Source organism: Apiospora kogelbergensis (genome assembly GCF_038363985.1).
Source record: "Apiospora kogelbergensis strain CBS 113332 chromosome Unknown utg000005l_segment0_segment0, whole genome shotgun sequence".
In the NCBI taxonomy this organism is placed as follows: Eukaryota; Fungi; Ascomycota; class Sordariomycetes; order Amphisphaeriales; family Apiosporaceae; genus Apiospora; species Apiospora kogelbergensis.
Window position 1 is genome coordinate 5,333,375 of NW_027117422.1, and position 13,911 is coordinate 5,347,285.

Genomic DNA, 13,911 nt, shown 5'->3' on the forward strand with positions numbered 1-13,911 from the left:
ATGAGTAACGACCTCGGTTCCCCAACTTTTGGAGCCGAGGCGGAGTTACTTCCCGAAACGCTTGCTCGCGTAGTAAATAACAATAAGATAAAATAACATCTCCCAATGGTTTCATCATGTTTTCACATGCATCTCATTATCCAGGTTGCGGCCTTTCTGCCTCACCGGAGTCTACAACGGCCATTTCACATCTATCGCAATACCACTATTATAACTATAGATTTATTTTACAGAAGCACTAGAAGTATCAGGTCCACAAATAAGATTTCGTCTCTTTCTGGGGTAGTGCCCCTGGCATAGTAAGCTGTATGAGAGATGAACGTGTAGGGTTAACAAGAATGGACTGGTATTGGCCCATAACAACATCTTAACAATCTTGGAACTAATACACACCAATAAACCGCTCTAGGAGCGCTTACAAGCATCGGTGAATTGCAATACCGTATTCAAATGCAGCATAAAGAGCTCAGGACTTGCTGGATGTATCGTCCAAAGCTGCCAGAAGTAAAACAAACGTACACTCACCCCCCCGGGGGGACCGAACCTGACGGCGAACCAACCTAAACGCCAGCGATTATGATGTCCTTGAAACCACCAACCTCCCCCTTCCCCGTATGGATTGTTCGATGTTTCAAATCATGAACGACTTGGATCCCTCGACCAAACCATCTCCCATCTTGGTGACTGTGGACCAATCCGGTGCAAACCTCCGGATCTCCTTAAGCGCCGGAATCGCCGTGCGCTCGTCCTGGTCGTTCCACAGACAGACGACCCGGCCATCCATACCCTCTTCGCCAACGTTCTTGCCCTTGCTCGATTTCCATGAGAACGTCACGTCCCAAGGGCGCGCCCACTCGCGGCTCCACAGCCGGAGCTCCTTGGATCCGGCCTCGCCGATTCGGGGAAAGCGGGGGTCCTCGTCAGACCCCTTCACGACGATGTCGTCCACGGGGCGGTCGAAGTATATCCGGCAAGAACGCGTATTACGTCCGCTGACCCTGATGGCAGCGCTGTTCCGACCCTTGGCGCGCGTCACGTTCAGGCTCAGCCATTGCGAATATGTCTTCTCTGGCGGCAAGGTCCCATTCGTGGGAACAACCCGTGGAGCGATGCCGTTCCATGAATATTCTGTCAGGTCAGAGCGGGCAGAACTGGCTTGCTTCGCTATCTCCTTCCCTGCGGTACTGGGAAGGCTGCCAACGATATCGTCCATGAAAGACGATTGTACTCCGGCAATGCTTACTCGGTTGATGCCGGTGTCTAGATCGAGGCGCTGCACGAAGAAAAACTTCATGCGACTTGTTGGAGAAAATGGGAAGGCTGCGAGGTTATAAATGAGTGTTCCAACAAACACAATGAGGAGCACTGTGGGTATATGGTAAGAGTGGCGGTGGATAAACGGGGACAAGGGCAAGAAGACGAGCACGCTCATCAGGGCTACCAAGACGTAGACCAGGAGTGCAGAACTGCCATCTGCGAGCGTTTGATTTGTTGCAGTTGCTAAAAGAAGCCCAATCTGACCAAGAATGATGGTCGTAATCGGGGCCATGATCAGGAATTGGAACACCCACACCCAGTCTGAAAGGTACTGGCTCCATATCTGCTCATCCCCAAAGATAGACTGCGAACCAATGGATCGTTCCTGCAGACCAACGTTGTTCCCCGTGTTAGGGTGCTCGGAGCGGTTGTATCTAGCAAAAGTTGTCTTAGAACCCCGGAGAAGTGAAGTAGATTCGGTTGCCTCTTCAGCATTGTCTTCAGTTTCGCCATTGGTGGTCGCATTAGGCTGCGTACCGGAGGATTGCGGCCTATCTTGCGTGTCACTTTCTGCCGTCTGTGGTCGTTGGGCGTCAGCCTCGAAGCTCTGGTCTTCCGCATACTTGGCTTTTGTTGGTAGACTGAAAAGCTCAAGGAACCCTAGCAGCGTCGCCACCGAGACAGCCAAGAAATACCATACGATGGGATAGCCCAACGCCAGCTGATATCGTTCCTCGTACACGGTCTCAATAACGAGGAGAATCCATCCAACGACAAACAGCCACAGCAAAGCGTAGTGACGGTTGAGTGCAGTTGGCCGGATAAAGTTGGTGGCACGCGCCAAGAACCACATGCAGTAGATCCATGCTGATGCCATCATAGACCACACAGTGTAGGGACTACTATACACAATGAATGGGTTCAATTTAGTCATCATGAAGGCGAGCCCTATCAGGATAGCAGTGGATGTGATGAAAATGGTAGGAAATCGCAGAATGCCGCGCAGCGAGTGCAGAGAAATAGCCTGATCGTGGTCAGATTCGGGATGTGGTGCTAAGCAGTGGCTAAAGAGGTAGAATTTGTCGAAGTGGCTGAGAATAGCACCGGTAAGGATAAGAGCAAGAGGAGCTACGACGAGAAGTGATACTGAAACGGCGAAGAGGGAATGAAGTTCGAAAGTGAGGAAGGCCTTTCCGAACACGTCGAACCACACGGCAGGGCTACCATGCCCGCTGGGAACTTGGTGCTTACCGGCAGCATCACCTTCAAAGGTTTTGCCAGTATCGGAAGTCAAGGCTTGCATCGTGGTGACGGCGGCTGAAAGCATGTGCCAGATGGAGTTTGGGCTAGTGTGCCGGGCATCGTCGTCCTCGGTGTGATACCGAGCTCGGGGTTCCATGAAAGCAACATCCAGACCACGCATCCCCATGTTGCCATTGAACACGACATAATCGGTCTGGCTTCGGATGAATCCGGAATTGAAGGCGTCGCCACTCACAATGGTGCCAAAAGGATGCGGCGAGTTCTTGTAAGCGGCGGCAGCCTGAAGATCTGTAGCACGGAAAAGGGTTGCCCTTCCTCCGGCGCCCGCTCCCTCGAGGTTGAGGAAGACGCGGGGAAATGCCGAAACAGGGTGTCGGCCGAAGGCTCGTGCTCCGTTAAGGTAATCCTCTTCACCGTTGTTGAATAGTGCTACGAAGCCTTTCTTGGGTTGGTTTCCTTCCACGGTGAAGTGCTTGATGAGTTGAAGCAGGGTAATAACGCCTACCCCGTCGTCTGTAGCTCCAAATCCGGTCGAGACACTGTCGTAGTGAGCATTCACCATAGCTCCACCAGACGACGGCTTGCTGCCGCGTCGCCACCAGTCGCCCTCATCGTCCTGAGAGCCCCTCACGTAGACTATGATGTTGGTCCCCTCAAAGTAAGTGCTGACGCTTGGAGATGTCAAAGCGACACCGCTCGCAGCAGAGAAGGTGAGGTTAGACGTCATGTCGTTGAAGACAACGACAGGAGCGTTGGCGTCGACAGCAACGGTGCGCTTTGCAGCGGACTCAACTCCGTAAGCAACGCCATTGGCCTTGAGAAGCTCGTGGATGCGGGTCAGTAGCCAATCCCGGACTTTGTCATCCCTGCGACTGTTGTATGGATGGAAACCATTGCTAAGCTCTTTGAGATCTAGCCAGGCCTCGGTGATGTTGACGCCGGCATATGGCGTTTCCGACGGCGGTGCCGGAACGGTGTGCTGCACAATCAGTAGCGCGACGATGACGGCGACATAGACAACGGCGGTGATGACCGTGACTTGCGACGGGCGGAAGGCAAGCGGATTGGCTACCATGGCTGCTGATTTCCCGGGAAACAAGAGAGAGTCGAGTTCCTGCAAGGCAATCTAGTGCTGAGATTATGATGGCCTACTGCTGAGATGACATGATTTGGAGGTGGGAGCAGACAAGCTTCGGGCTAAATGGGGGTTGAGCAGCTAGGAGGTTAGAAGACGCCGTGTCGTCTCTTTTCTAGGTGAAGAAGTTGGAGGATGAATGAATGATATGATGCAATCAACTCGGAGTCGGACATGTGCAGGTGTGCAAGGCAAAGCAAAAGGTGAGATGCTCAGAGCTCAGACGTCGATGCGCAGTCGTAGTGGACGGGCTGCAGGTTTTAGCTGCATTGCATCCACATCCCCCCATCCCCGCCTTCTGGTGGGACTCAGCCACTAATACGTGCTACTCCGTACTTGATACACACCTGCCTTGAGAAATGAACTACTTCCTTGAATCGGTTGCCTCGTTCTGACTAACCAACTAGAAGCATTCACACCCTAATGGATCGCCTTGGCATTCGATCTGATCGATGGGGAGACGGTGTTTTCAAGACTGTACGATCACATTCGGACTGAGGAAAGGAGTTGCGCGTCAAAAGAATGTATTAAAGTAATATCTAGAATAGTTCATGTGTTTTGAACTTTGCCTTCATCATCAACCGTCTCGCTCGTCTGACACTCCAAGTTGGCTGGACGTCGTAATCATAGCAAACATCTACCTCATTCGCCGCCAATGCATTGTCGTTATTGGCCCCATACACCTGCGTCATTGCCTTCCGGATAGAAAAACGCCACAACCGCGATGATGATGTACACGGCACAAAGAAGGGCTCCTTCCAGGTAGTTACTCCTGCCGTCGAGGACCAGGAAGTTGACAATAAAGGCAGATACAAACAGACAAACTGTCTCGAAGAGGGTAAAGTATAGCGTCATCTCGCGGTTCATGATCCAGCCCAGGATGACGACCAGAGGCGTGATGAAGATGGCAATTTGAATAGAACTGCCGACGGCGACGCCGATAGCCAGATCCATCTTGTTCTTCATAGCCACCGTCAAAGCAGTTACGTGTTCCGCAGCATTTCCAACAATGGGGAGAATGATCAAACCGATAAATGTCTCGCCGATTGTGCTGGTTGCGACAACGGCATTGATAGAATCAACCATGAACTCGGCGCATACCGCCACAAGCGCAGTGGAAACCAATAGCAGCACGATGGCCGAGATCCTGGAGAGGTCCTCTTCGTGCTCGTCCGTTTCCGGACCAGCTCCCTCGGCAAGGGCTGCGCGCGGTACGTGCGCAGGCAACATGGCACCAGGCGCCCGGTATTGAACAGTTTCGTTGAGTCGGTCAGGTAACGAGTTTGTTCGGCGAATTCCGTATCGCACTCGAGGTACACGTTCGTTGGGGCCGTTGGGGGTAGTAGAGTTCTGGGCGAGTGTCTGCGAAAATACAGGTGGCGCTAAGCTCTTTACTGGCTTGAAGGATATAGACCGTAGATTCGTGAAAGGGCGTCTGGCGGGAGCGCCAGGTGTACCGAGTTCAGCAACTCTGTCCATATCAGGAACGGTATCGGCGAAATCAACCCGACGAGGTTCGGCATCAGATGCCCCGGTACCATCAACCTGCACGGCGACAAGATCACCAGCACTAGCCGTAGCGGGTATGTTACCCTCTTCATTGACGGGCGACGCGTTCTTTCTGTGTTTGCGATGCTTATGTTTCCTGTGGCGGTGCTTTCCGTGGCGCTTCGGTGGTTCTTCTTCAATGGCTTCTTCACTACCATCGGTGTTCATACGGGGGAACACTGGTTTGGTTGGTCCATTGGAAGAATCGCCCGACTTTGATCCATTGTCCGCCAATGGGCTTGCGGGATTGGTGCCGAACGAGGACGAACGGGTTTGTTCGTCAGCTGTGTCAATAGACGCCACGCTCGACTTTCTTCTACGTCTAGATCGGATGGCTCTCTTCACGCGCTTCGACATGGTATTGCCCGAGTGGCTGGAGCCTGCTGAATCAGAGTCGGACGAGGAGCTCGATTCCGAATCGGAAGACTCAAGCCAAGCAGCAGCGGGACCGGGAGTAGATTCCTCATCAATGATGTGTTGCGGAGTCGATTCGTACATGTAAGCATGCGACTTCAACTGGAAAAGAAGATAGACGACATAAACAAGCAGGAGAATGACACTGGTTCCTCGACTAATCTTCAATGACTCGGCGTCCGCCTTGTCGTTGTTGGCAAAAGAGGCATGGAAGGCAGTCGGCAAAACAAGACTGCAGACGCTCAAACTGAGCAGACAGGCACTCATCTGCGTGACGGTGCTATTGTAAATCTGTTCTCGGAAGCGCAATCCTCCAAGGAAGAATGCCATGCCGAGGATCAACAAAAGATTGGCCAGAATCGAACCGAGGAGGGAGGCTTGAACGATGCGGATCTCATCCTTTGCCAAAGCAATGATGAAGATGATCAGTTCAACAGCATTACCAAAGGTAACGTTGAGAAGGGCGCCAACTGCGTCACCAAGCTTTCGGGCCACCGATTCGGTGGCGTGGCTCAAAAGGCCAGCCAAAGGAATAATGGCAACAGCATTGATGGCGAAAACGGCACCCGGGGGCATGCCAGGCACATTGGCCACGGCGATTCCCACAGGAACAGCAAGCAGCAGAATGTTGAACCAGCTATGACAGATGATTTTCATGGAGGTTCGGTAGAATCGTACGGGCATATTAGGCCGGGGCTTCGTTTCTACGACAGTCCCCGTCCCCTCAGATTCCGATGCCTGACCAGCTGCGGTGCTGTCATGCTGTGTGTTGTCGGCGGGGTTTGCTTGGTCGCCGTTCTTCTTGTTGCCGTTGCCGTTGCTGTGTACTCTGTGGGCAGGTGCACCTGCTCCAACATCGTTGCGAACACCATCTTTCTCACTTGTGGACTGTTGTCGTTTTTGGCTTATAGGAAGCGTCGGGGATGCTGCGGGGCCTCCATGCGCGTGTGCTCTAGCCCATGAGCGTATGCGATCTGTATACGCGGGTGAGTCAGAGGAAGTCTTCTTCATCGATAGCGGATAGTGTGGCAGATGCGACAGCAAGGTCGAACAGTTCGTGGGAGAAAGAGGAAAGAGAAAGGAAGGAGAGAAGGGGGAAGATGATGTATAAAAGAAGTGAGGCGAGAGGCAGCCACGAGTCCGATTAATAGATGGGATGTGGGCTGGAGGTCGCCGGGCAGTGGCCGGGGCTTATCAGATGGGAATGGGGGTCTCCCTGTGAACGAGTAACGGTATTGGCAGTGCCGCTGCAGTGCTGCAAGTAGCGTGCAGGTACCTACTGAGATAGGTGCCCACCGACGACCATCCGAGCCAGTCAGGCTTCGACATGACATCCGGTGAGATGCGAGTGAGAGCGACGTGGGTCCCGCCAGCTTTCGGGGGGCGCCAGCATACATCATTTAGCCACTAGCTTGGTTCGCCTCTGCACACCAGATTGTTTGATTTGTGGATTCGAATCCAGGGGTAGTGTGACATTTTGGGAAGAAACAACATTGGCTGCCAAGACAGAGAGCACAACCGTCGCGTCTTTATACCACGACGGATGGATGCCAGACACGACTTGCGCATCTGCTATCAGCAATGCCGTTGATGAAACGTTTGTGCCTGATGTTTTGAGGCCCCAGAGCTTGTCCGGTCGGGACACGACGTAAAAACCAGCCCTTCAGCTGCAAGATTGCAGTAGCTTGTAGCTGGGGGGTGAGCTCAAAAGTAAGGCGTGCGGCGAGTGGAACTCTCCATTGCCGCATGCTTAACCCTTCCGCCTCATTGCGTGATGATATGGATGGGAGGATGGCAGGATGGATCGGTTTTGAGAAAGGATATGCTTGCTGTATTGCTTGAGGCTCGTATGTTGCTGAAACGGACATATGTGCATTCTGGTGTTGGACTGAGAAGATAATTGATGGCAACTTACGCATATTTCGTACCAAGCTCACACTATGTCGCTTGGCCGGTGCTTGGAGAGTCTTGGTTGAGGCTTGTTCTGGTGTCTTGGGAGGCTTGGCTGTGGAATAGGACCTTTCGTGTTAGGTAACAACAATAGTAGGTCGTATGTCGTCCAGTCCGGTCTTGTGACTGACCTAAATCAAATGATGAAGAGAAACAGAAGTTTCTAATCGTACACTGAAGTAGGGAGTGGTGGTAGGGGAAAAACCAAACACACACCGATAAGTCTGTTCTCGATGCTTTTTGTTTTGGCCTGATGAAATGAGTGTCAGGCTTGGCGTCTAATCACCAGCGTTGTCTACGGCATAGTGGCATAATACGACATAGGCAATGGTATTCAATACTCGAATTATGCCATAGTGAATGGAAGATAGGAGGTAATGGAACAATGATTATGGCTCTAGCGAGTAGTCTATGCCGTATAGCAGCATATTGCGCTAACGTCGGGAATGGCTCCACGCTGCCAAGGCGGACCCAATCAAGTTATTAGCCGACAGGGAATTGAATTTCGAATGTTCGATTGACCTTAAGGAACCCGAAAACGCAACTTAGAAGATGACGTATTTGGTATCACCATATGAATCCAAATCAATCCATTCGGGTGTTTGCTGAGAGCGCCACGTCACCTGGGGCAAGTCATTCGATGATGGATGCTCCAGGTGAAGTTCCAGAAGGCACGTCTCTTACCTTTCCGCATTCTTCCAGTGCAACAGACAGGTATCAGGAGCGGTGTATGAATCGAGCTTCTAGGCAATGAGCTCAGTTGTCGGCCCATACCACCACGTCCGTTGGGACGTCTAATCGTAAGGAGTACTTCTCCAATCGGCGCATGTGTGTAGGTATGTTCATTGCCCGGACCTATGCATACCAGGTCTATGGGTGTACAGGTAGCCACGTATGTTGGTTTTCAGAAACAAGCTTGACCAAACATAACATCCAGATGCATTCGTCCGCCTGGTTTCTGTTTTCCCGCTTCCCGCAAGTTGTTGTTTATCGCGCCCTGCAATCTGCAAGCGGCCGCTATGTTTTCTGGGAGTCTATGAGTACCTAAGAAAACATTCGCCATTACACAGCAGAACCCAAACCCCCCAAAAGACAGATGCAATGGTCCATGCTATTATTGACTTACCTAGCTGCCCACTTAGGATTCAATAGACAAAGACACGGGTGACAGCATACTGGGTAACTGCTCCAATCAGGGGGAATCGGATGCGGATAGCGTGCAGTCAAGATCTCCCGCAGGCTGGAATGATATGTTATCCACGTAACACCAACTTCATCATTCTGAGCTCGCCAAACACTGGAATTGATGCTGTGGAGCGGATGAGATGACTGCCGACATACATCGGCAAAGGCCGTATGTATGTACTTATGATACGAATAATCGAGATAAAATTCAAACTTGGACGGGAGATCTGCGGCCTACTGCTCAGTAGCCTTTGAGCCTCCCAACGGCGCGCCAATGTAACCTGCGTGTACATCTAGATGCTACTTTAAAGTCGATACGAGGACGACGTCACGTATTCACGTCCCGAGTGCGGGGTAGCTATCAGCCACTCCGGGGCAATCATCCGTCGTACGGTACCTGTCCAGAACCTTTCTGCCTACGACCATTGGGTGGCTGGTAACTTCTGTGCGTAGAGTGAGATAATCAGCGCTGCAGGTGCCTGCGCCTCAATATTTCGAGGACATAGGCATAAGGCATTCAATTCCTTGCTGGAGAAGGATCATCTCAGATCTTCTTATTGAGGTGTGACTACCATACCTATTGTGCTTCCAAATAGCGCTTTTGGCCAGGGAGGCGATTTACGTACGGAGAGCAGAGGGCTAAGCAGATGGAACCATCTTAATGAATCTTGGCAAGTCAGCACAGCCCACAAGCCACCTGCTCCTCCTGCTCCGTTGGAATGTTCCAACCGAGAATTCCAGTTCTTCTCTACGACAAAGCCAGCAAACAGAATTATAGTTACCTGGAAATCTGCAATTCTAGAAGAGGAGCGGCCCGGCGTAGTACCTAACGTTTGCGCTGTATCTGCCTTGCACCGCCGAGCTGCCACCAATATCCATCCAACAACACTTGTAGCCGCAGCAGCACGAGCAACCAAGAGTGAATTATCATCACATCAGCCGCCCTCCGGTTCTGTACTAGTTTGCTCAAGCCGCCTAGCATTATCATTTGATGAATCAACTCCTTCACGCGAACGAACTAGTCAGTGAGGCGCAGCTCGACTTGACTCAAGTCATAAACCCTTTGGTCGCTCCGCAAGATACGACACACCATCCATACTGCAACCAGCCTTCCACTCCAACTCGTCATGTGTTTCGGCAGTAAAAAGGACAGCTCTAACGAGCGGCCTCCACAACCAGCCCAGATCCCGCATTCCGCTTCCACCAGCGCACCTCCTGCATCTGCATCTGCATCTGCATTAGGGAAGATGAATCAGGACTTCGCACCACCTGCGGGACCGCCGCCGTCAAAACGCCCGAGCAGGCCCGAGGATTACGCGGCACCTTCGGGTCCTCCTCCCAGCCACTCACAAAAGGGCCATGACTTTGCTCCCCCCTTCCGGCCCCCTCCATCTCAGGCAGCCAATGACTTTGCCCCGCCTCCGGGCCCACCGCCAGCCCGGCGCCACGATGATTACGCTCCCCCTTCGGGGCCGCCTCCTCGTCAAAACTATGCGCCTCCGTCGGGGCCGCCACCCTCCAAGGGGCATGGCGGATACGACGATTTCGCTCCTCCCCCAGGGCCGCCCCCTCCGGCGCAGCTCGGGAAGAAACACGCCTGGGAAGAAGCCGTTCCGGATACCTCGGAGTTGCCACCACCTCCGCCGTTCTTCGGCGCGCACGACTTCTCTTTTGCGAACAATGCTACCGAGGAGGAGGCTGAAGCAGGTGAGGCATTCTGCCGCAGCAACCCCATGCTGGAACCGGAAGCGCTCGACCCGACCAATGCACAAGCCCAGCAACAGGGCAATTACCGACTTCTATGGATGAACGAGAACGTCACCATTGCCCCAGTTGCCCTGGGTGTATGGAAAGGTTTCAGTAAGGTCGGCACGCCTGACACCAGCATCATTTCATGGCCTCCGATGTACAGTGTCAGCGCGCATGGCCCGTGGGCCACGGGTCGCACCAAGGTCATATACTATGAAGTCAACTTTTTGAAAGACAGCCGGCAAGAAATCAGTATGGCTCTCGGCTTCGCCGTGCCCCCGTATCCCGGCTTCCGTCTTCCGGGATGGCATCGCGGCAGTCTGGCTGTTCACGGCGACGATGGCCACAAGTATATCAACGACCGCTGGGGAGGGAAAGACTTCACGCAACCTTTCAAGCGCGGAGAGACTGTGGGAATTGGTATGAAGTTCGTTCCACTCAAGAACGACGGCGTCAGTGTGAAGATCTTCATGACCAGGGACGGCATCCATCAACGAGGCTGGGAATGGGACCTTTACGAAGAAACGGACATGGAGCAAGATGGGGCCGTCAAGGGCTTGGACGGCTTCCGCGATCTGTGCGCCGCTGTTGGTGTGTTCGAAAAGGTGCACTTTGAGATGGTCTTTGCACCCTGGCGCTGGAAGTGGCAGGGCCTTGAGGAATACAGCAAGCAGCTCTGAGAGCCGAGTCCGGGTGAACATTCTTGAGTACATACTTGTTGCCTCGTATATCATTACCGTCGCGAGACATGCGACTAGGGCAAATAATTAGAGGCCAATATGGCTTTTCCGTTTTAGTAATCGAGTTCTGTAATGTCTTTTCATAGCATGAATAGGATTCTGCGATAAGCCGCTCTCACATATAAGTCCATTTGGTGAAATATAACGCCCGCTTCTTTCTTCATGGATCAGGCCATGAAGTTTCTGGATCGCGTTGAAGGTACCCCTCATAGCATCTCACGCCAACAAGTAGGCTTGCCTCAGTCATGTTCTCGTCAATGGCTTCCAGCCGTCTTGGGTTGTAGCATGTTATTCGTCAGAGACAACAACGACCATTTTGGCTCCTCCACCCCCCGATTCAAGGGTACGATGGACCTCCTGAATATCATCCAATCTAAATTGCTTCAGTGGAATCTTGACTTTGCCCTCTTCTACATCCTTCACGATCTGCTCGAACGGCATCTCGTGGAAGTCCTCCGGACCGCCACCACTGGGTTACTGTCAGTACTTCTGTGCATGCTCTCCGGCACACTCGGGATATGTGATTTGCTCACTATGCGCAAAGTCGCACCCTATTTGGAAGGTCGACTATCGGATAGAACTGATCGAGCTCCCATGACCCGCCTTGGATACCCGTCATACACACCGTGCCCTTCGTCGTGGCGCATCTCAGCGAGTCTCTCAGAGTCGTGGCTCCATTCAGCTCGAGGACCTTGTCAAAGCGACCCCCGGGGCTCTGGGCAACTTGGTTGGCAATCTCGCCATGGTCGACAAAGACCTCATCGGCGCCACAGTCGCGCAGCATTTGCTCTCGAGCAGCGTTGCGCGTGGTGCCGGCGATGCGGCCCGCGCCCAGGGTACGGGCGGCGAGCTGTAAGGCGCACAAGCCGATGGAGCTGGTAGCCCCGCGGACGAGGAGGCTCTCGCCGGGCTGCAGGTCCAGACCGCTTACCAAAGAGCCCCATGTCGTCTGCATCATCTCGGGCAGGGAGGCCAGGACACTGACCGGTAGCGAAGTCGACGGGATGGCCCGGATGTTTCCGGTATCGACGCATGTGTACTCGGCGTAGGATCCTGGGATCTCACGGCCCAGCCCTCCCATACATGTAGCTATTTACGCCGGCGTCAGGATGGTAGTTCTTATCATATTAAGGCGCTACTGACCAACTCTGGCCCCGATGGGATGCGCAGGAGTCTGTGCGGAATCACCGTAGGCTACAATGCGCCCAATACACTCGATACCGATAATACGGGGAAACTTGACAGTCGGAGAATGGCCTTGACGGGTATACATTTCTTTGGCAAGTCAATACCGACAACAAAATTGAACTAACACGAAAGTGACAGGTACCTGCTCGGTTGATTCCGAAACCCAGAATCTTCAAAAGAACTTGCCCACTAGCCGGGGTGGGAATAGGGATATCTTGCAATTTCAAGACGTCAATATCCCCAGTCTCGGCGCACACAACTGCGCGCATCGTCTTGGGCAATGGAGCCATTCTTGCTGAGGAGGGGTTCCAGAGGTATATGGTCAAATTTCTGGGCTTTGGCAATGCAATGTTAACTATAGACATCGATTTAAAAGCTGTAGCTGCCAAGGCGAGGGTGCGGATGAAAAGGTCTTGGCAATCATATGTCTCTGGACTTTGATCCGCAATGGCGGGGGTGCTTGTAAACTGGCGGGGGAGGACTGAGGATGGCCATCGTCCAATCGGAAACCATGAGCGCAGATAAGCCAGTCTATCAAATAAAGCCGTTTGCTACAGGAAAGTTTATCTCCAAGCCACGCGACAAAGTACGTCACCTTTCCCCCTGTCTGCTCGCGATTGACAGAAACGCGAACGTCTTGATTCGGGAGGTTGATACCATTCGGAACTTCGGGTATTCTGGCCAACGCGACTGCGTTCAGTAATATTATATTAAAGAGCAGCATGTGCGACCCAAATGCCGACCGTGTCCATCGACTTCATGCGGGTGTTCTCATGATAGCCCATCACTAATAGCACAATCAACCACCTGGAGCTCGAATACCCCGCCGCTTCCCTACCCAGCTGCACACTAGGGTGCTCGGATTTAATGGCCAAAGTCCGGCAACCCAAGCACCAAGGGGGACGTGACGATGGTCTCACGCATGGACTTTGTTCTCGGGCGAGGAGTCATCGCATCACATTGCCCCTTGTGGTTTTTTTTCTCCTCATTATTTTCATTCCTCTCCGCCACCGGCACCGGGAGCGTCCTCTGTGCTACCTGCCATCGAACATCAATCGATCGTCATATTCCCGTACAGATGCTATCGCCCAGGTAGACAGACTGACACTAACGACATTGGCTCCATTGGTAGCGGGCGATCCGACCAGCAGCCAGTCTCCCTTTCACACCATCCACCACCCTGTCTCCCCTCTTTCAGGGCTGAAGATGAAATCCTGCTTACGGAAGCAACTTCCATGGAATCTCCATCCAAGGGAACCCCACCAGCCAGCGCCTTTTCCTGTCTTATTCCCCATCTACTCGATGGGGAATGGCTCCATGGAGATGAGTTCTTGTCGGTTGACTATGTGAGCCTGACACCTGATGGCCAGGCTGACAATCTTCTGCCAACTCCTTTTGTGTTTTTACCACAACAACCCACCGGCAAAGTCATATTCGACGGCCATTTTTATTCCATGAAACCGCCAGGGACCGTCTCCGCCG

At 52.8% G+C, this 13,911-nt stretch overlaps 4 protein-coding genes across 4 annotated transcripts; 1 reads left to right on the forward strand and 3 right to left on the reverse strand.

Moving 5' to 3' along the window:
- Positions 1 to 631: 631 nt before the first annotated feature.
- Positions 632 to 3,595, reverse strand: PG998_008383 (peptidase family M28 family; the record flags this gene model as incomplete). The annotated part of the gene is made up of 1 exon (XM_066875199.1): positions 632 to 3,595. One exon carries the CDS (start codon positions 3,593 to 3,595, stop codon positions 632 to 634), a length of 2,964 nt encoding a protein of 987 aa, XP_066731144.1.
- Positions 3,596 to 4,321: 726 nt separating this feature from the next.
- On the reverse strand, positions 4,322 to 6,628 carry PG998_008384 (Sodium/calcium exchanger membrane region; the record flags this gene model as incomplete). The annotated part of the gene is made up of 1 exon (XM_066875200.1): positions 4,322 to 6,628. One exon carries the CDS (start codon positions 6,626 to 6,628, stop codon positions 4,322 to 4,324), a length of 2,307 nt encoding a protein of 768 aa, XP_066731145.1.
- A 3,251-nt stretch (positions 6,629 to 9,879) lies between these two features.
- Positions 9,880 to 11,181, forward strand: PG998_008385 (Dual specificity protein kinase splA; the record flags this gene model as incomplete). The annotated part of the gene is made up of 1 exon (XM_066875201.1): positions 9,880 to 11,181. One exon carries the CDS (start codon positions 9,880 to 9,882, stop codon positions 11,179 to 11,181), a length of 1,302 nt encoding a protein of 433 aa, XP_066731146.1.
- Positions 11,182 to 11,529: 348 nt separating this feature from the next.
- Positions 11,530 to 12,719, reverse strand: PG998_008386 (zinc-binding oxidoreductase; the record flags this gene model as incomplete). The annotated part of the gene is made up of 4 exons (XM_066875202.1): positions 11,530 to 11,710; positions 11,775 to 12,330; positions 12,385 to 12,516; positions 12,572 to 12,719. The coding sequence occupies 4 exons, from the start codon at positions 12,717 to 12,719 to the stop codon at positions 11,530 to 11,532; spliced, it is 1,017 nt and encodes a 338-aa protein (XP_066731147.1).
- Between the last annotated feature and the right edge of the window lie 1,192 nt (positions 12,720 to 13,911).